General features: G+C 47.7%; 1 protein-coding gene across 5 annotated transcripts in view; it reads left to right on the plus strand.

The window, feature by feature from the left end:
• PAK1 (p21 (RAC1) activated kinase 1) overlaps positions 1–21,145 on the plus strand; it is a 125,596-nt gene that overhangs the window by 63,697 nt on the left and 40,754 nt on the right. For all 5 annotated transcript variants that reach the window (XM_054164563.1, XM_054164560.1, XM_054164561.1 and 2 more), the window contains 2 exons: positions 6,949–7,158; positions 19,165–19,265. In XM_054164563.1, the coding sequence (XP_054020538.1) occupies positions 6,969–7,158; positions 19,165–19,265 (291 nt within the window). In that variant the 5' untranslated portion in view covers positions 6,949–6,968. The remainder of the gene's footprint in view (positions 1–6,948; positions 7,159–19,164; positions 19,266–21,145) is intronic.

The following is a 21,145-nucleotide window of genomic DNA, read 5'->3' on the forward strand; positions in this document are numbered from 1 at the left end:
TTTTGGTTTTCCCTTTAAGTATGTAGTGGGAAAAAGCTTTTGGAAACCTTCTAGGATAGTGCTGCTATAACGTCTGTGGAACCAGTCTCTCAGTTTTGTGGGATGAAGGATTTCTCTCACCTCCCATCTCCAAACAGATTGGGTAGCTCTTGTAACTCCAAATATCACACTTGGAGGAGGAGGGAGGTCTAGAGGCTTGAGGGATGGAGGAGAAAGGCGAGGGTGTACTGTAGGCTTTGCCCACTGGAAAGCTGCAATTGGCAAGTGTAAACCAAAATAGTTAATCTTTGTTATATCTCAGCAGTTACTTGCTCATTCAGGGCATGCTGTAAGACACACAACAGCTTGTACTGCCAGTGGTTCTAGCCCTGTGGTAAAGCAGTATTTCACCTGTGCTCTAGCTTTTCTGACTGAAGGATTTTGAAAACCTCTCCTAAACTGAAGGAACTCACTTGTGTTGAACTCGCTCTGGTGAGACCCCACCTGGAGTACTGTGTCCAGTTCTGGAGCCCCTATTGCAAGAAATATCAGGATGCCTTGGAATGTGTCCACAGAAGGGCCATGAGGATGATCAGAGGGCTGGAGCTCCTCTCCTATGGAGACAGACTGTGAGGGAGTTGGGGATGTTCAGCCTGGAGAGGGAAAGGCTCTAAGGAGACCTTATTGAGGCCTTCTGGTATCGGAAGGGGGCTACAGGAAAGCTGGGGAGGGACTTTTTAAGGTGTCAGGTCATGATAGGACTTGGGGGAATGAAGCAAAACTAGAAGTGGATAGATTCAGATTGGGTGTTGGGAAGAAATTCTCCACGAGGGTGGTGAGACACTGGCACAGGTTGCCCAGGGAGGTGGTGGAAGCCTCATCCTTGGAGGTTTTTAAGGCCAGTCTGGATGTGGCTCTGAGCAACCTGCTCTAATGTGAGGTGTCCCTGCCCATGGCAAGGGGATTGGAACTGGATGATCCCTGAGGTCCCTTCCAACCCTGACAATTCTGTGATTCTATATAATAAATTTTGTTCTGTCCACTGCTTAGTCCTGCACCTCTGATGTCAGGTAGCACCAATCCTCACCTGCTCACTCCTCTACTTGGTGTACAAGGATCCACCAATGAGACAGTCTCCCCTCCAATCTCAGCCATGCCTACAGCTCTGGGGAGTCTGTAGGATATCTTTGAAAAGGCCTTTTTTGAATCACAGAATCAACCAGGTTGGAAGAGATCTCAAAGGTCATCAAGTCCAACTGATCACCTGACCTTATCTAATCAACTAGACCATGGCACTAAGTGCCTCATCCAGGCTTTTCTTAAACACCTCCAGGGACACTGACCCCACCACCTCCCTGGGCAGCCCATTCCAAGGGGCAATCTTTCTTTCTGTAAAGGACTTCTTTCTAAGATCAAGCCTAAACTTCCCCCTGCACAGTTTGAGACTGTGTCCCCTTGTTCTGTCACAGGTTGCTTAGGAGAAGAGCCCAACCCCCACCTGGCTACAACCTCCCTTCAGGTAGCTGTAGATAGCAATAAGGTCTCCCCTGAGCCTCCTCTTCTCCAGGCTAAACAACCCCAACTCCCTCAACCTCTCCTCATAGGGCTTGTGCTCCAGAGTGCTGTGGAGAGCAGATCAGGGCTTTGCAGCAGCAAATGTGATGCTTGCTCCTGGGAAGGGCCATTTGGCAGTCATGGAGATACTAATATTCATTCTCCATCTGCTTCCCTTTTCACAGCATATTCCTAGTTCCCTCCCAGCCTTTTTCCCCCCCTCATGGTTAAGTAAGCATCAATGCAAAGCATGTGTCTGTTCTGTGGCACACCTGCTTATGTCATTTCAAATGCTTTAGCTGTGCTAGTTCAGTACCAACCACTGACCCAGCGCCATGCAAAGCCCATCAGTGAGGGCTCTTCATGCTGCACAAGATATGTGCTCAGCAGTGCCTGCCAAATTTGCCAGTTGGGGTTTAGTTTAGACTTTTTTTCCCCACTGCTTAGACAGGGAGGGTAGACATTTCATAGAATCATAGAATCAACCAGGTTGGTTGACCTCAGAGATAATCAAGTCTAACCCATTACCTAATACCTAACACCTCCCGACAGCTAAACCATGGCTCCAAGAGCCACATCCAATCCCTTTTTGAACACCTCCAGGGACAGTGGCTCCACCACCTCCCTGGGCAGCACATTCCAATGGCCAATTACTCTTTCTGTGAAGAACTTTCTCTTGACCTTGAGCCTAAACTTCCCCTGGTGCAGCTTGAGACTGTGTGCTCTTGTTCTGCCACTGGTTGCCTGGGAGCAGATTTGCACTACTTCATGGCTGGCACTCCAGCTGTCACTTAGTTCTGCTCCATCTTACGCTGGAGAATGGCATGAGGCTGAAGTATGAGTTCTGTGAGATGCCCAAGGCACATGCCAGAACACGCCCAGACAAATGCACAGCTGATTTCCTTCCATCCCTCCCAAACACCAAAACTATTCCACAGTTAAAATCAATACCCTGAATGCTAGTCTGTCATTTAAAACTCTTCTGCACAGTTGTGCTGTGAGGAAGCATGGGGGGCAGGGGGTGTGTGAACCAGATGATGTCTAGAGGTCCCTTTCAAACCCTACTGTTCTGTGATATCATTGTGTGAAGGGAGACTGCAGTCAAATCTCTGTCAAAGCACCAAAGCCTGGTGGGCTCTGCTTTACTGCCAGCCCTCCCATGTAAGGGTAAGTGTGAAGAAACTGGGAACAACCTCAACATGAGGAAGAACTTCTTTACTGTAAGGGTCACAGAGCACTGGAACAGGCTGCCTAGAGAGCTTGTGGAGTCTCCTTCTCTGGTGACTTTCAAGACCCATCTGGATGTGTTCCTGTGTGACCTGCACTAGATTATATGATCCTGCTCTGGCAGAGGGGTTGGACTCAAAGATCTGTTTAGCATCTTTATTGATGACCTTGATGAAGACACAGACTGTGTCAGCAGTAAGTTTGCAGATGACACCACGCTGGGTGGGAGTGTTGCTCTGCACAAGGATAGGGAAGCTCTACAGAGGGACTTGGATAGATTGGATCCATGGCCAGCGTTAACAGGATGAGCTTCAACAAGGCCAAATGCCAGGTCCTGTCCATGGGTCACTACAACCCCAAGCAACACTACAGGCTTGGGGCAGTGTGGCTGTAAAGCTGTCTGGCAGAAAGGGACCTGGGGTTCTGACAAGCAGCTGAATATGAGCTAGCAGTGTATTCAGGTGGCCAAGAAAGCCAATGGCATCCTGGATGGGATTAGAAATGCTGTGTCCAGCAGGAGTAGGGAGGTGATTGTCCCCTGGTACTCAGCTCTGGTGAGGCCACACCTTGAGTACAAAAGAGATGTGGAGGTGCTGGAGCCAGTGCAGAGAAGGGCAAGGAAGCTGTGAAGGGCCTGGAGAATAAATCTGATGAAGAGCAACTGAAGGAGCTGGGGATGGTTAGTTTGGAAACAGGAGGCTGAGGGGAGACCTCATTGCTGTCTACAACTACCTGAAAGGACATTGTGTAGAGGCTGCTGCTGGGCTCTTCTCACAGGTAATTGGTAATAGAAGAAGAGGGAATGGCCTCAAGGTGCCCCTGGGTAGGTTTAGACTGGACAGTGGGAAAAAAAAATTCCCAGCAAGAGTGGTCAGGCACTGGAATGTGCTGGGCAGGGAGGTGGTGGAGTCCCCAACCCTGGCTGTGTTTAAAGGTGGTTTGCATGTGGTGCCTGGGGTTATGATTTAGGAGTGAACTTTGCAGAGTAGGGTTGTGGGTTGGACTTGGTGATCCTGAGGGTCTTTTCCAACCTGAATGTTTCTGTGATTCTCTGATTTCCAGAGGTCCCTTCCAACCCCTAACAGCCTGCAATCCTGTGAACTAAAAGTATTTGAGGGCAGGAACTGCTCTGCTAGGAAGAAAGGCTGAGAGAGTTGGGGTTGTTCAGTCTGCAGAAGAGAAGGCTCCAGGAAGATCTTCTTGTAGCTTTTCAATACTTCAGTTGCCCTATAAGAAAAATGAGGTAAATATTTTTATCAGGACCTGTAGCAACAGGGCAAAGGATGACAGTTTTAAGATAGAGGAGATTAAGACTAGCTAGAAGGAAGAATTTTCTTCTAGTGAAGGTGGTGAAACATTGGCCTAGGTTGCCTGGAGAGATGGTAGAAGCCCCATCCCTGGAAACATTCCAGATCAGGTTGGACAGGACTCTGAGCAACCTGATCTAGCCAAAGATGTCCCTGTTGACTGCAGGGGGTTTGAACTAGATGAGCATTAAAGGCCCTTTCTAACCAAAATCATTCTATGAAGTAAGAGAAGATGGAGCTGCAGACCAGCCATGGCTTGGCAAATGACAGCTGAGGAATCATTGCTTTCACCAAAGTCTACCATGTTACTGGTCAGGGCCCTCTATGAGCAGCATTTGCCTTTCTTAACACCTTGCAGCTAAGAGAGCTGTGTGCCCTGGGTCTGAACCTCATCAGGTATGTTGAGCATCAGTAGTTTGGCCAAGGAGGACTTGGAAGTCTGGGCTAGGAGGTGTGTGGTGATAGGACCGTGGTATGGTTGTGGGATCTGTTTGCAGTGTAACCCAGTTAACCCAGTGTGCTTCTTTTGAGTCTGGAAAAGCAGCTTCCTGGAAGCCAGCAGTGATCTCAGTTTTGTAATTGGACTTCCTTCTTGTGGTCAGAAGGTTATTCAAGGTCAGGTTGGACAGGGCTCTGAGCAACCTGGTCTAGTTAAAGATGTTTCTGCTCACTGTAGGGGCTTGGACTAGATGACCTTTAAAGGTTCCTTCCAACCCAAACCATTCCATGATTCTCCTTGATGAAAGCAAATTGCTTTTGACTTTCTGCCACCCAGTAATTCTCCCTGAGCGAAGCATCTTCCCTTGCTGCTGGGGTAATCTGTGCTGCTGTCGGACCATTCCTTCCACCCAAACAGAAACCGGTCCTGCTTGGCTCTTTGTTGTGCAGTTCACTCCCAACTTTCTTCTGAGAACATAATGCAGACAAATTCCAGTTTCCAGAAGGATCTTGCTGCAGCCAGGCTGTGTCTGGAGTAAAGCTGATCTCATTTGGGTGGAACAAGCTAGTTGTCGCCGAATAATCTATTACCCTGTTTCAAAGCTTCCCTCTTTAAATCTGCGCAGCAGGGATTATTTACTTAAGGATTTACGTGTGTGTTGGGGATCTGGTGTGGCTTGACCCTTCCAGCAGAACAAAATGCACTCAGCTTCCCAGTGCTCTGAATTGTGCCTGGAGCGTGTCACTACCCCCAGCTTGGGACCGGCAAGGAGCGCGGCTGAGATGATGTGGGTCCTGCTTGGCTCCTCCCCGGCCATCTCTGCCTCTGAACCGGTTCAGCAGCTCACAAGCAAAGAGCCTGCACCAAAATTCTGAGTGCAGTTTGTGTCACACTGTGCTGGAGCCAGCCTTTTGCTGTAACACAGTATCACCAAGGTTGGAAGAGACCTCAAAGATCATTGAGTCCAACCTGTCACCACAGACCTCATGACTAAACCATGGCACCAAGTGCCATGTCCAATCCCCTCTTGAACACCTCCAGGGATGGTGACTCCACCACCTCCCTGGGCAGCACATTCCAATGGCAAACGACTCTCTCAGTGAAGAACTTTCTCCTCACCTCCAGCCTAAACTTTCCCTGGTGCAGCTTGAGACTGTGTCCCCTTGTTCTGGTGCTGGTTGCTTGAGAGAAGAGACCAACTCCCTTCTGGCTACAACCATCCTTCAGGTAGTTGTAGAGAGCAATGAGGTCTCCCCTGAGTCTCCTCTTCTCCACGCTAAACAATCCTGGCTCCCTCAGCCTCTCCTTGTGCTTGTGCTACAAGGAGAGGCTGAAGGAGCTGGGATCACGTACATTAGACATTGGAAGGAACCTCCAGTAATCGAGTCCAGCCCCCCTGCCAAAGCAGGATCACTTAGGGCAGTCCACACAGGAATGCATCCAGGTGGGTTTGGAAAGTCTCCAGAGAAGGAGACTCCACAACCTCTCTGGGCAGCCTGTATCAGTGCTCTGTTACCCTCACTGCAAAGAGGTTTCTCCTCATGTTGAGGTGAAATCTTCTATGTTCAAGTTTGGACAGATTTAGTGGAAGAAGGATGGAGATTTTATAGTGGCCTTTCACTATATGAAGTGGGCCTACAAGAAAGCTGGGGAGGGACTGAGGGGCAATGGTTTTAAACTTACAGAAGGGTGTTAGGAAAAATTTCTTTACCATGAATGTGGTGGAACACTGGAACAGGTTGCCCAGGGAGGTGGCAGAGGCCCTGTCCCTGAAGGTATTCAAGGTTTAAGCTTGATGGGACCCTGAGCAAGCTGATCTTGTTGGGGATGTATTTTAGTGTTAGGAACAAGTTCTGTACCATGAGGGTGGTGGAAGACTGCAACAAGTTGCCCAGGATTTTGGCAGAGGCCTCATCCCTGGAGACATTCAAGGCCAAGCTTGATGGGACTCTGAGTAACCTGATCTGGTTGGGGATGGCCCTGCTTACTGCAGGGAGGTTGGGCTAGATGATTTTTACAGTCCCCTCCAACCCAATGCATTCTATAATATGAGAGATCTCATGAGCTCAGCATCTTGCTGGCTCCTCTCAGGCATCCCTGCTCTTTGCCACCTTGAATCTATTGCTCTCCTCCCACTTCTGCCCCATCCTATGCTTCTGCTCTGTGGTTTGCTTGGGAATTGGTTGTACACTGAAACAGACTTTTCTTAATGACTAATAACTGGCAGTCTTAAAACACAGTCTGGCTAACAGAAAAAATTGGGAGCTTGAGCAGAATTTGTTGCACTGACACTGAGTCTGTGTTGATGTGAGGTTACAGACTAGTCTGCAAATACCTGCTTGTGGTTTGTTTGGCACTCTGTGATTCTAGTTTACCAAAAATGAATAAACAAAGCTTCTTTCTTTTTTTTCCTCCTCTTCTTTTCTCTTCTCCTACTCCTAGTAACGGCCTCCCAGCTGAAGATGTCTAACAATGGAGTGGAGACAGAAGACAAACCACCTGCTCCTCCAATGAGAAATACCAGCACTATGATTGGATCAGGAAGCAAAGATGCTGGGACTTTAAACCATGGCTCCAAACCTTTGCCTCCCAACCCAGAGGAGAAGAAGAGGAAGGACCGATTTTACCGAGCCATTTTACCGGGAGATAAAAGTATAGCATTTGAGTTGTTCTTCTAAACCTCCTGTCTGAATTTTGCTCTGAATGACCCTCACTTGAGCCCCTCATGCCTAGAGATGGTTTAGGTTTCAGCATGTGTGCGGTGTGTTTGTTTCCTGCACGACTCTCTAAGCCATTTTGGGGTAAAAAGGGTGCTGGCAATCGATCTGCTCTTTTGTGGCAGGGTTAATCCTGTCACATTTTATCATAGAGTATTTTTTGGTTGGAAAAGGCTTCTAAAATCATTGAGTCCAACCATCAACCTAACACCACCACGGCCATTAAATCACGGCCCAGAGTGCTATGTCCACACGTTTCTTGAACACCTCCAGGGATGGTGACTCCAGCAGCTCCCTGGGAAGCCTGCTCCAATGCCTGACCACTCTTGCAGGAAAGACATTTTTCCTAATATCCAACCTAAACCTCCCTTGGTGCAATTTCAGGCCATTTCCTCTTATCCTATCACCTGATACTAGGCAAAAAAGACCAATCCCTACCTTACTCAACCTTGTTTCAGGTAGTTGTAGAGAGCAATGAGGTCTCCCCTCAGCTTCCTCTTCTCCAGACTAAACTACCCCAGTTCCCTCAGCTGCTCCTCACCAGAGCTGTTCTCCAGACTCTTTGCCAGCTTTGTTGCCCCTTTTCTGGGTGCACTTCAGCATCTCAATGCCCTTCTTGTAGTGAGGGCCCCAAAACTGAACACAGTATTCAAGGTGTGGCTTCATCGGTGCTGAGTACAGGGGCAGGATCACTTCCCTATTTCTGCTGGCCATAATACTCCTGATACAGGCCAGGATGCTATTTGCCTTCTGGCCACCTAATCCATCCTTCTTACTCTTGTTTTGTGCTTTCCCCCCCTCTCCCTCACTTAACTGACGAGAACAGTGTCCTTGAGAACTGGGACTGCCACTTCCCAGCCTGACCTGTTCTTTAGGCTGGAGGTTAGGAGGAAGTTCTACACAGAGAGAGTGATTGCCCATTGGAATGGGCTGCCCGGGGAGGTGGTGGAGTCACCATCATTGGAGGTGTTCAGGAGGAGACTTGATAGGGTGCTTGGTTGCATGGTTTATTTGATTAGGTGGTGTTGGATGATAGGTTGGACACGATGATCTTGACGGTCTCTTCCAACCTGGTCTGGTCTGGTCTGGTCTGTTCTATTCTATTGGTCTTAAAAATCATGAGGGTTTTTTTTGCACCAATTACAGGCTGGCCAATGGAAGCTGGCATCAGCAACTGCTTTGGTGAGGAGCAGGGGGAGATCTTTTCCTTGTTTGTTGTTTTAAACAGCAAATAACTAGAGTTAAGCATGAATAGAATACAGAAGACTCCCCTGGCACAGCCTGAGACTGTGCCCTCTTGTTCTGGTACTGGTTGCCTGGGAGAAGAGACCAACCTCTGCCTCACTACCACCTCACAACCTCCCTTCAGGTAGTTGTAGAGAGCAATAAGGTCACCCCTGAATCTCCTCCTCTCCAGGCTAAGCAACCCTAGTTCCCTCAATCTCTCCTCATAGGGCTTGTGCTCCAAGCCCCTCACCAACCTTGTTGCCCTTTTCTGGACACTCTCCAGCAAGTCAACCTCCTTCCTAAACTGAGGGGCCCAGAACTGGACACAGGACTCGCGGTGCAGCCTAACCAGTGCAGTGTACAGGGGCAGAATGACCTCCCTGCTCCTGCTGGCCACACTGTTCAACTAACAGATCATCTCCTGCTCGATCTGTCCTGTGTTACTCCCTGACCATTTGCTCTGTTCTAGTGTGTGGGTCAGGCTCTGTCTACTTGCTCTTAAGAAGAATCCATTACTGCAAAGTCTTGCACATTTCCTGTGAACTTGAGGAATTTTCTTGTGTTCTAGTTACTGCAACAGATGGAAATGGAGATTGGAGTTGTGAACTGTACATGAAATTCTAATTTTTAAGATCAGGATATTTTAAAAAGTCTCTCTCATAACTCTTTGGAAGTGATGTAAGAAAAAAAGAGAAGTATCTTCCTTCCCTAAGATGTGCTGGTTTCTTTTTATATCTGACCTGGTTTTTTGGAGTTCTCTTTAATAGATCATCTTTTTATAGAGTCTGCATTGCAATGGTGTCTGGACACTAGGTAGCTGAAGTCAAGCCCAGGAATCTTCAACTTCTTGGGCTTCAGGAGGGAGCTCCTCTCTGAATAGAGTCCAAACCTACCTGGACATCATCCTGTGCAACCTGCTCTAGGTGACCCTGCTTTAGCAGGGCGTTTGGACTAGATCACAGAATCACAGGATGTAACATTAATGGACTCGAAGGATCATCCAGTCCAACCCCCCTGCCAGAGCAGGATCACCTAGAGCAGATCACACAGGAAAGCATCCAGGCAGGTCTTGAATATTTCTAGAGAAGAAGACTCCACAACCCCCCTGGGCAGCCTGTTCCAGTGTTCTGTCACACAGTGAAGAACATTTTCCTCCTGTTTCCATGGAACTTTCTACGCCTCAACTTCCACCCATTGCCCCTTGTCCTGCCCTTGGGCATCACCCAGCAGAGCCTGGCTCCATCCTCTTGGCACTCACCCTTTACATCTTCATAAATATGAATGAGACATCCCTTCCATCTCCTACCATGTTGGGATTCTGTGAGTGATAGCTTCGTTAGTTTAAACAAGCAAGATGTAGGTTCATTTGCTACAAAACATTGCAGCATTCATTATTATAATTATAGGATACCTTCAACAGCTTTGTATTGCTTTGCAAGTGTGGATATTTGATTTTGCAATCCAGAAACCCATGAACTGAGTGCTAAAAGTTTGCTGGATCTCAGTTAAGACTTGCCATTATGAGTATTAATCCTAAGAAGCTGCAAGCTTTTGCTGTTGGCTTACTCAGAAGAGAGGAGTTCTAAAATCTTTAGGCTCAGCAGTTGCAGAGAACAAAGAAGAAAGCTTAAATTTATAAGAAAGGAGTGGCTAAGCTTATTGCTAAGCCTCTCTGCATCATTTTTGGAAGATCATGGAGACCAGGGGAAGTGCCTGAGGAAAGCCAGTGTCACCCCAGTCTTCAAAAAGCAATAGAATAGAATAGAATAGAATAGAATAGAATAGAATAGAATAGAATAGAATAGAATAGACCAGGTTGGAAAAGACCTTCGAGATCATCAAAGGAGGACACAAGAAACTATAGCCCAGTCAGACTGATCCCCATCCCTGGAAAAGTGATGAAACAGCTCATTCTGGAGGCTGTCTGTAAGCACATGGAGGAAAAGAAGATTATCAGGAATAGTCAGCATGGATTCACATAGGAGAAGTCATGCTTGACCAATGCAGCAGCCTTCTCTGATGGTGTGTCCAGCTGGGTAGATGAGGAGAGAGTAGTGAATGTTGCCTACCATGACTTTTGCAAGGATTTTGACAATTTCACCTATAGCATCTTCATAAGTGAGGTTAGGGAGTGTTTGGACATCGTGGTGGATTGAGAACTGGCTAAATGACAGAGCTCAGAGGGTTGTGATCAGTGGTGCAGGTTCTAATTGGAGGTCTGTGGCTCATGTTGTTCTGCAGGGGTTAATGCCTGGGTCTAGTCCTGGCAACATCTTCATCAACAAGCTGGGTGAAGGAACAGTGTACTCTCAGCCAGTTTGCTGATGATAAAGAACTGGGAGGAGTGGCTGACACACCATCAGACTGTGCTGCCACTCAGTGAGACATGGACAGGATGGAGAGTTGAGCAGGGGGGAGCCTCATGAAGTTCAGCAATGGCATGTGTAGAGTTCTGCACCTGGAAAAGAATAACCCCACACACCAGTACAGCTTTGGGATTGACCTGCTGGAAAGCAGGCTGGTGGACAAGTTCACCATGAGCCATCAATATGTCCTCATGGCCAAGAAGGCCAGTGGTATTTTTGGGAGCATCAAGAAGAGTGTGGCCAGCAGATTAAGATGTCCTCCTCCCCTTCTTCTCTGCTCTGAGGCTGCATCTGGAATATTGTCCAGTTCTGGGCCCCTCAGTTCAAGAAGGACCCCAGGGAACTGCTTCAGAGAGTCCAGTGCAGAGCCACAAAAATGCTGAAGGCAGTGGAACATCTTCCTTATGAGGAGAGACTGAGGGAGCTGGGGCTCTGTAGCTTGGAGGAGAATGAGAGGTGACCTCATTCATGTTTATAATTATGTAAAGGGTGAGTGCCAAGAGGATGGAGCCAGGCTCTGCTCAGTGATGCCCAATGACAGGGTAAGGGGCAATGGTGGAAGTTGAGGCATGGGAAGTTCTGTGTGAGCATGAGGAAAGATTTTTTTCACTGTGAGAGTGACAGAATGCTGTAACAGGCTGCCCAGTGGGGGAATATCTCCATCTGTGGAGATATTCAAAAGCTGCCTGGATGTGTTCCTGTGTGACCTGCTCTAGGTGATCCTGCTCTGGCAGGGGGTTGGACTGGATGATCTTTCGAGGTCCCTTCCAGACCCTAACATTCTGTGGTGATCCAGTAGACAGAGTGCTGCCTGTCTGGTGATGCCTGCCCTTACAGAAGACTGGCCAGCGTGGCAGATGCTTTGAGACACGAGAGCTTTTTATGTAACCAAGCCCAGCAGAGCCTTCTGTTGCAGTACACCTGCCTGAACAAGAATGCTTGCTTCTGTCCTCTAATTCTTATCCAGAAAAAACCCATCTCTTTAACACTCCATTTCAGATGGGTTGGTATTTCATCTTGGGTAAAATTCTTCTAATTTCATGATGTCAACTCAATTCCAAGTTTCTCCTGCTGCTTAAACATTGAGAAAATTCTCAGGTGTTCAGACACTTGGGTTTGGGCCTGAAATATCTTGAGTCATAGAATCACAGAATGTTTTGGGTTGGAAGGGACCTTTAAAAATCACCTAGTCCAGCCCCACTGCAGTGAGGAGGGACATCTTCACCTAGATCAAGCTGTTCAGAGCCCCAAACAACCTGTCCTAGAGTGTTTCCTGGGAGGAGGCATCTACCACTTCTCTGGGCAACCTGGGTCACGGTCTCACCACCCTCACTGGAAAAATGTCCTTCTATCTAGTCTGAATCATGTCTCTCTTAGTTTCAAACCAGTACTCATGAACCTGATGCCACAGGCCCTGCTATAAAGACTGTCCCCATCTTTCTTACAAACTCCCTTTGAAATACTGACAGTTGCACTAGGGTTTTCCTGGTGTACTTTGGGTGTTATTTGCTGGTTTGGCTGGACTGAAAGGGGACTTGGCTTCTGTTCAGTTAGAGGAATGCAATTTGGGCAAACCCACAACCTTTGGATCTTTCCCCAGAGCAGCCAGTGATTTGTGCTTACCCTCTGGAGGGGTTGCAAAGAGCCTGTGAAAATCCAAAGTGCTTGGTGGCTAATTTTGCTAGCAAGTATGGACAGGAGCTTTCATGCAGTAGCCTGAGAGCTGCTGAAGTTCATGCAATCAATCCCTTGGGAGAAGTGGTAGCTCTTTACTCTGTGCAGGGAACAGTGCTGGAGCAGACCCTTTACAAAGGATGGTTGGTAAAGAGGGTGAAGGAGTTGTGCTTTACACAAAGGTGTGGCTCAAAGGTGGAGTCTCGCTGTGGAGCAGGCAATAGACCTGTTGAGAGCTTGTCTGTCCAGATCAGAGGTGTGGCTACCAAGCAAGGACATCTTGAGGGCATCTTTTACAGGTGGTTGTATCAAGAAGGGCAATTATAGTGGGAGATGCTTTGGAAAGTGTAAAGGACTCACGGGGCTTAAATCCTGGGTCTTGTGCATACTTGCACACTTCCATTGAGCTGTGTCCCCTTGCCAGGCTGCTCTGGAGATGTCATGTTCTGCCTGCACAATTTAGGATGGAATTTATAGTCCTGACTTCCTGGCAAAAACCCCCAAACACCAGTTTTACTTAAAAAAAACATCTATTGACTTTCAACAGGGTGGAGAGCGTGTGTGACTGGTTTTCAACAGCAGATGTGAACATCTGAAGTTCCTTGGGCTCAGTGCTCATCAGTGCCCTGGCTGAAAATAGAAATTTGGGTTGAATGTGGCCCATTTAACTCCTCTGAGTTTTGCTTAGCCCAGCTGCAGGAGCCCTTTCCATGGTGATGGGGAGAACTTTGCTCTTTAACATCTTTATTGCTGATCTGGATGAGGGCATCGAGTCCATCATCAGTAAATTTGCAGACGACACCAAGCTGGGGGCAGGAGTTGATCTGCTGGAGGGTAGAGAGGCTCTGCAGAGGGACCTCGACAGGCTGGACAGATGGGCAGAGTCCAAGGGCATGAGATTTAACACATCCAAGTGCCAGGTTCTGCACATTGGCCACAGCAACCCCATGCAGAGCTACAGGCTGGGGTCAGAGTGGCTGGAGAGCAGCCAGGCAGAAAGGGACCTAGGGGTGCTGGTTGATGGTAGGCTGAACATGGGCCTGCAGTGTGCCCAGGTGGCCAGAAGGGCCAGTGGCATCCTGGCCTGCATCAGGAACAGTGTGGCCAGCAGGAGCAGGGAGGTCATTCTGCCCCTGTACACTGCACTGGTTAGGCCACACCTCGAGTACTGTGTCCAGTTCTGGGCCCCTCAGTTTAGGAAAGATGTTGAGTTGCTGGAAGGTGTCCAGAGAAGGGCAACAAAGTTGGTGAGGGGCTTGGAACACAAGCCCTATGAGGAGAGGCTGAGGGAGCTGGGGTTGCTTAGCCTGGAGAAGAGGAGACTCAGGGGTGACCTTATTGCTCTCTACAACTACCTGAAGGGAGGTTGTAGACAGATGGATGTTGGTCTCTTCTCCCAGGCAGCCAGTACCAGAACAAGAGGACACAGTCTCAGGCTGCACTAGGGGAGGTTTAGGCTGGAGGTTAGGAAGAAATTCTACACAGAGAGAGTGATTGCCCACTGGAATGGGCTGCCCAGGGAGGTGGTGGAGTCGCCATCATTGGAGGTGTTCAGGAGGAGGCTTGATAGAGTGCTTGGTGCCATGGGTTAGTTGATTAGGTGGTGTTGGATGCTAGGTTGGACATGATGATCTTGAAGGCCTCTTCCAACCTGGTCTGGTCTATTCTATTCTATTCTATTCTATTCTATTCTATTCTATTCTATTCTATTCTATTCTATTCTATTCATAGAATTGTTTAGCTTGGAAAAGACCTCTGAGATCATTGAGCCCAACCAGCCACCTAAGACAACCATGGCCATTAAACCATGTCCCAGAGTGCCATGTCCACATGTTTCTTGAGTCTCAGTATGCTTCAGAATGGGCTCATGGGTTTACATCACAGTGGGACATCCTGGTTCCTAGTTGCAGCTCAGGTTGCCAAAACATGATAAGGAAACTTGATGGGTGGCTCTTGTGGCAAGGTCACACATGTGAGGTTTTGCATGAGAAGCTGGTAAGGTGTTAGTGAGAATAAAGCAGCTGGTGGTTGGTAGGCCTTATTAAACAGACAGATGATTCATCTTTTGATTAATTTTTATTGTACTGAAGATTCTTCAAGGCTTCTTGATTCATTGCAATCACTGTAGAGGTGGATTAAGTTTGGCAGGGCCTGTCTCTTTAATCCTGTGACATAAATACCTGCTACAAAAAGCAGTGCTGGTATTAATGGTTTAACATGTTTAGGCCTTTAGATCTGTCATATTTTGGATTAAAAGCTTCTGAAGCTCATTGTCCTCTGAGGCTCCTGGAGGAAATTCTCTGAGTTATGGGCCAGTTTCATGTGTGTTCACGTGATGGTGAATTCAGTGTGGGTACTGTAAAACCCAGAGCAATGGTTTCACCTACTGTAACATCATCACTAAGGCTGTGATTTTAGTGTGGGTGTTGTGGTAGCTGTCCCTAAGAGCTGTTGAGAGTCAGGGGGAATTCAAAGGGTTGAGATGCTGTAGGAAAGGGTTGCAGGAAATGGAGGCAAGTAGAATATTAACTGCTTCAAGGGTGTGAAAACAGCACAGCTGCAGAAAGTGCTCTTCCTGTTTCTCTGCTGCAGTGTAGCCATAGTGAAACTCTCCACCTAGGTGTCAAACATAAGCAGAGAGCTGGAGTGTTGATGCGACAGGAATCAGCCCCTCCAGCACTGCTTCTGTTGCTTTCTGTAGCTGAGGCTCATTCAGGACATCACCTCCTGCTTGGGATAATTCAGCAGTCAACCTCAGTTTGCTAGTTGAGTGGGTACTGAAGCAGTTGGTTGCAAAGAAGTTTGTTAGGGTTTGAGTGTGTGGCAGGGAGCTTGGGCTGTCTGAATGCAAAATTTAAGGGCAGTGTATGTGCTACTGGATAGAACCATAGAAGTGTTTCAGTTGGAAGAGACCTTTAAGACCATAAAATCAAACCATTAACCCAGCACTGCCAGGTCACCACTAAACCATGTCCCTCAGTGCCTCATCTACATGGCTTTTATATCCCTCCAAGGTTGGTGATTACACCACTTCCCCAAGCAGCCTGTTCCAGGTTTTGACAACCTTTTTAGTGAAGAAAGTTTTCTTAATATCTACCCTAAATGGTTAGGAGGAAGTTCTACACAGAGAGAGTGATTGCCCATTGGAATGGGCTGCCTGGGGAGGTGGTGGAGTCACCATCACTGGAGGTGTTTAGGAGGAGACTTGATAGGGTGCTTGGTTGCATGGTTTATTTGATTAGGTGGTGTTGGATGATGGGTTGGATGCAATGATCTTGAAGGTCTCTTCCAACCTGGTCTATTCTATTCTATTCTATTCTATTCTATTCTATTCTATTCTATTCTATTCTATTCTATTCTATTCTATTCTATTCTATTCTATTCTATTCTATTCTATTCACTACAACCTCCTTTCAGGTTGTAAGAGTGAGAAGCTCTCCTTTCATCCTTTTCTCCAGGCTAAAGAATCCCACTTCTCTCAGCAGCTCTTCCTAAGATTTGTGCTCTAGACCCTTCAGCATCTTTGTTGCCCTTGTCAGGACGTGCTCCAGGACCTTGATGTCCCTCTTGTAGTGAGGGGTCCCAAACTGAACACACGATTTGAGGTGTGGCTCCAGCCTAAAACCGTCACAACGATCCTGCTGAACACAGTATGTCTGATACAAACCTGGATGCTCTTGGCCTTCTTGCCACTTGTGCCCACTGCTGGTTCATCGTCAGCAGGTTGTTGAGCAACTACCCCAGGTCCTTTCTTTTGCCAGGCATAGTGGCTTAATGCCCTTAAGCTTTTTGAATGGATACCCTCAAATCTACTGCAGCAATCACCCTGGAGCATGTATAAGTGTGTATCAGCTATGCAGCACTCCTACACAGGGTGCTAGTACTGGTACCCTTTTCCTCCTCAGCTGAGAGGAGGAAAACTTCTAGGCTGTGCTGACACCCTCTTCTTTGGCTTGGAGGAATGGACTGATTCTGTAGACAGGCCCACAAAATGTGGTGGCCCTGATGGTTCTCTGCTTCTCCTTCCCTCTTGCTTTGCTAGTGCATGTAGCTTTTTCTGGATACCTGCTGAATGCAGCTGCTTGATCCTCTTTTGGCAGGCCTCCGTGCTGCAGATGCTCACCATCTGCTAGCCAGCAGCTGCTTTGGTCTCCTTCTAGCTCCCGACTCTGTGATGGCTCCTCCGGAATGGCATCTTACCCTCCCACTTCCCCTTGGCAGCTCTGTCACTCTTCTGTGATTCAGCTTCCCCCATCCCTTTTGTTTGAGAGAGGGAGCTAACCCAGTCTGTTCCATCTTCATGTCCCAAATGGAGCACCTGCTCTCCAGAATTACTCTGTGCAACAGCAGCTCTGGAATGACTCGGAGAAGAAAGCCAGAACTGGTGCTGAAGGAGACAGGATTTGGTTCTCTGTGGCAAGCCCTGACCATCCCTACACAACTAAGCACCAGCAGTGTCTTAAATCACTGCAATGTTGAGTACTTCTGAAACACCTGGGGGCTGGCATCTGCGTTGCCAAAACCACACCGGGGAACGTCAGCCATGAAACAAATTCTGCTTGGCTTAAGATGCTGAAGGTAGCAGCTGGGGAACATAAGTGGTTTAGTAACCTTCTCCTGGCTCTGCTAATTTTGTGACTGTAAGCAGTAGCAAATCTGTGTAGAAGATGGTTCTTTCTTAAACTGCTCTCAACTGGTTTAATGCAGTAAATGTTAGGCTGTGAGAAAGCTGGGAGGGACTTTTACAAGGGCTTGTAGTGGTAGGACAACAGGGAATGGATTTAAGCTGGGAAGAGGGTAAATTTAGACTGGATATTAGGAAGAAATTCTTTATAGTGAAGGTGGTGAGACACTGGAACAGCTTGCCCAGGGAGGTTCTGATGTCCCCTTCTTGGAGGTGTTCAAGGCCAGGTTGGATGAGGCCTTGAGCAACCTGGGCTAGTGGAAGGTGTCCCTGTCCATGGCAGTGGGGGTTGGAACTAGGTGATCTTTAGGGTCCCTTCCACTCCCAAGCATGCTATGATTCTGTGAAGCTAGTGTCCTTAACACATTGTGAATCTGGATGAAGTTAATGCAAGGCAAAATGATAATCCTGTTTGAAAGCCTGACTTCTTACATTTGCAGGCTGCATCTCTTTGTTTTGTTTCTTTTTCTTTATAAACTTCTGTTCCTCACCTGCCAGATTGTGCCCTCTTGCTCCATGTTTTAGAATCATAGACTGGTTGGAAGGGAGCTCTGGAGATCTTTGAGTCCAACCCCCCCTGCCAGAACAGGATCATATAATCTAGCATAGGTCGCACAGGACCTCCAAAAGTTCTTCTAGTCCAACTTCAAATGTTATCTTCAAAGCTTGTGGTTAAAGCCACATTTAGTGACCAGACAATTATAAATGGCCTTGTTGATAGAGGGTTTTGTAGCAGTAGCAGGAGCACAGGTGTTATATTTGGTTTTCCTCATGAGTTCTGTTTTGAAGAAAGGGGATTAAGGAAGCAAATTACAAGCAGCATTTGCAATTAGTTTGGCCCCTGGTTTAATACAAGAGCCAAGTGTATGTTTAACAGCACCTAATATTGTTTTGAAAAGTAACTTACAACAGCAAATAAAAACAAATGTACTCAGAACTGCATGGCTTCCCCTCACTACCTCTTGCAGTGCTTTTGACTCTGGCCTGTATAAGTCTGACTGAATATTTTGGGTAAACAGCTCTTGTGCTGTTGAACCTTACAGGTTAATACTTGGCATACCCAAAATATCACTTTCCTTGACCTCCTTTTGTCCTGTGTTACTGGACTTGGATTTTCATTGTCCACTCACTGAGGCTGCTCTTAAGTGAGGTAACAAAGCTGCCAAACAGAGAGGGACCTGGGGGTGCTGATTGACAGCTGCCTAAACATGAGCCAGCAGTGTGCCCAGGTGGCCAAGAAGGCCAATGGCATTCTGGCCTGTATTAGGAACAGTGTGGCCAGCAGGAGCAGGGAAGTCATTGTGCCCCTGTACTCTGCATTGGTTAGGCCACACCTTGAGTCCTGTGTCCAGTTCTGGGCCCCTCAGTTTAAGAAGGACATTGAGACACTTGAATGTGTCCAGAGAAGGGCAACAAGGCTGGGGAGAGGCCTTGAGCACAGCCCTGTGAGGAGAGGCTGAGGGAGCTGGGGTTGTTTAGATTGGAGGAGAGGAGACTCAGAGGAGACCTTATTGCTGTCTACAGCTACCTGAAGGGTGGTTGTAGCTAGGAAGGGGTTGGTCTCTTCTCCCAGGCAACCAGCACTGGAACAAGAGGACACAGTCTCAAGCTGCCCCAGGGGAGGTTTAGGCTGGAAGTGAGGAGAAAGTTCTTCACTGAGAGAGTTGTTCGTCATTGCTACCCAGGGAGATGGAGTCACCATCCCTGGAGGTGTTCAAGAGGGGATTGGACGTAGCACTTGGTGCCATGGTCTAGTCATGAGGTCTGTGGTGACAGGTTGGTCTTGATGATCTTTGAGGTCTCTTCCAACCTTGGTGATACTGTGATACTGGGAAAGCTTTTCAACATGCTGTTTGTCTGCCCCAGAAGGAAACCTCATGGCTAGCAAAAGAGAGCTGTAGTTGGGTAGGTGAATCGGAAGCTTTGGTGGAAGTGTTTTAATTCTTGGTGGATATATGGATTTATTTTTTGCTGTTGTTGTCTCTTCCAGCCAATAAAAAGAAAGAGAAAGAGCGGCCAGAGATCTCCCTGCCTTCAGACTTTGAGCACACCATTCATGTGGGGTTTGATGCGGTCACAGGAGAATTCACAGTAAGTGAAGCTGGAAGAAGAGAGAACTGTGTGGTTTGGCTTATTGCTGGGAGAAGCCAGCACCCATTAATCTTTTATGTAGAAGAGCTATTACCATCATCTAGTTTGATCTCCTTTGAAAGGCTTCTGCAGGGGTTACCCACTAATTCCTGCTGAGAGATTGTTTGTCAAACTTGGCACATCCCAGGAGCCCAGGCTGCCAGCAAACTTTCCCTTTCCTGTTTTTTTGCCTGATGTGAACAGCAAAACATGATATCTCTCTCCTCTCTTCCCCTCCTTTCCCCTCCCTTCCTCTTCTAGGACTGGATTAGGTCTCCAGCATAATCTGTGCCCACCACACCAAATGGGGCTGGGAGAGTTCCCCCTTGGGAGACACAGAGCTGTGCATAGATGTTTCTGACAGCATAGCTGTGTGCTGTCCTAAGGCTAAATCACAGAACTGTCATGGTTGAAAGGGACCTAAAAGATCATCCAGTTTCAACCCCCCTGCCACAGGCAGGAACACCTCACACTAGTTCGAGTTGCCCAGAGTCCCATCCAGCATGGCCTTAAAAACCTCCAGGGATGGGGCCTCCGCCCCCTTGCTGGGCAACCTGTTCCATGTCAGATGTTTTTATGTTGGGGGCTTTTTTAAACTGACTTGTGAAATACTGTGAAGACAGAGTTGTATTTCACCAGATTATTCTTCTTAATTTGATCACAAGGTAGTATTTAATAGCAGCAGAAGTTCACAGAAAGAATCACAAAAAGCATTCAGGTTGGAATAGACCCTCAGGATCACCGAGTCCAACCCATAACCCTGCTCTGCAAAGTTCATCCCTAAACCATATCCTCAAGTTGTTTGTGAGCAGGCTGTTTTCACCTGTCTTGAATATGCTCCTCTTTCAGGGACTTTGCTCTTCTGACCTGACCCACAGGCACAGTTGTGTTTTGCATGTCAGCTTCCAGACTTGCCCGAGTTGACCTGGATGTACCAGTGAGGCATTATCTGTGTGGTGTGTCCAGCCAAACCTTTGAACAGGGAGTGCAACTTTGCTGATAAATCACAGCATCATAGAATGGTCTGGGTTGGAAGGGACCTCCAAAGGTCATCCAGTCCAAACCCTGCTGCAGTAAGCAGGGGCATCCTGAACTAGAACCTCACCTTGAATATCTCCAGGGATGGGGCCTCAACCACCTCCCTGGGCAACCTGTTCCAGTGTTCCACCACCTTCATGGTAAAGAACTTGTTCCTAACATCCAAAGTAAATCTACTCTTCTCTAGTTTGAAGCCGTTGCACCTCATCCTGTCACTGCAGGCCTTTGTCAACAATCTTCTCTTCATCCTTCTTTTAGGCCTCCTTCAGGTACTGGAAGGTTGTCACTTCGTCACCTGCCACTTCATCTATGCAAAGTGTTATTCTTGCTGGTGATGACAGGCACAAGTCTGGTTGTACTCCAGATTTATTTTCTGTCTGAAATTTTGTCTCTCTAATGAAATTTTGAGCTTCATATGTGAAGTTGATACCTCTGCTTTCCCAGGCTCTGGTTACAAACTGCTATTATCAATGCTTATCAATATCTAAAGGGCGGGTGTCAAGAGGGTGGGGGCCAGACTTTTTCGGTAGTGCCCAACAACAGGACAAGGAGCAATGAGCACAAACTGGAACACAGGATGTTCCACCTAGACAAAAGGAAAAAATGCTTTCCTGTGAGGGTGGAGTACTGGACCAGGCTGCCCAGGGGGTTGTGGAGTGTCCTTCTCTGGAGACTTTCCAAACCCACCTGGATGCATTCCTGTGCAACCTCCTGTGGTGTCATGGGTTGACCCACAGGTGAGTGACCCTGCTTTAGCAGAGGGGTTGGACTGAATGATCTCCAGAGGTCCCTTCCAACCCCCA

This window comes from Dryobates pubescens, chromosome 10 (genome assembly GCF_014839835.1).
Source record: "Dryobates pubescens isolate bDryPub1 chromosome 10, bDryPub1.pri, whole genome shotgun sequence".
NCBI lineage: Eukaryota > Metazoa > Chordata > Aves > Piciformes > Picidae > Dryobates > Dryobates pubescens.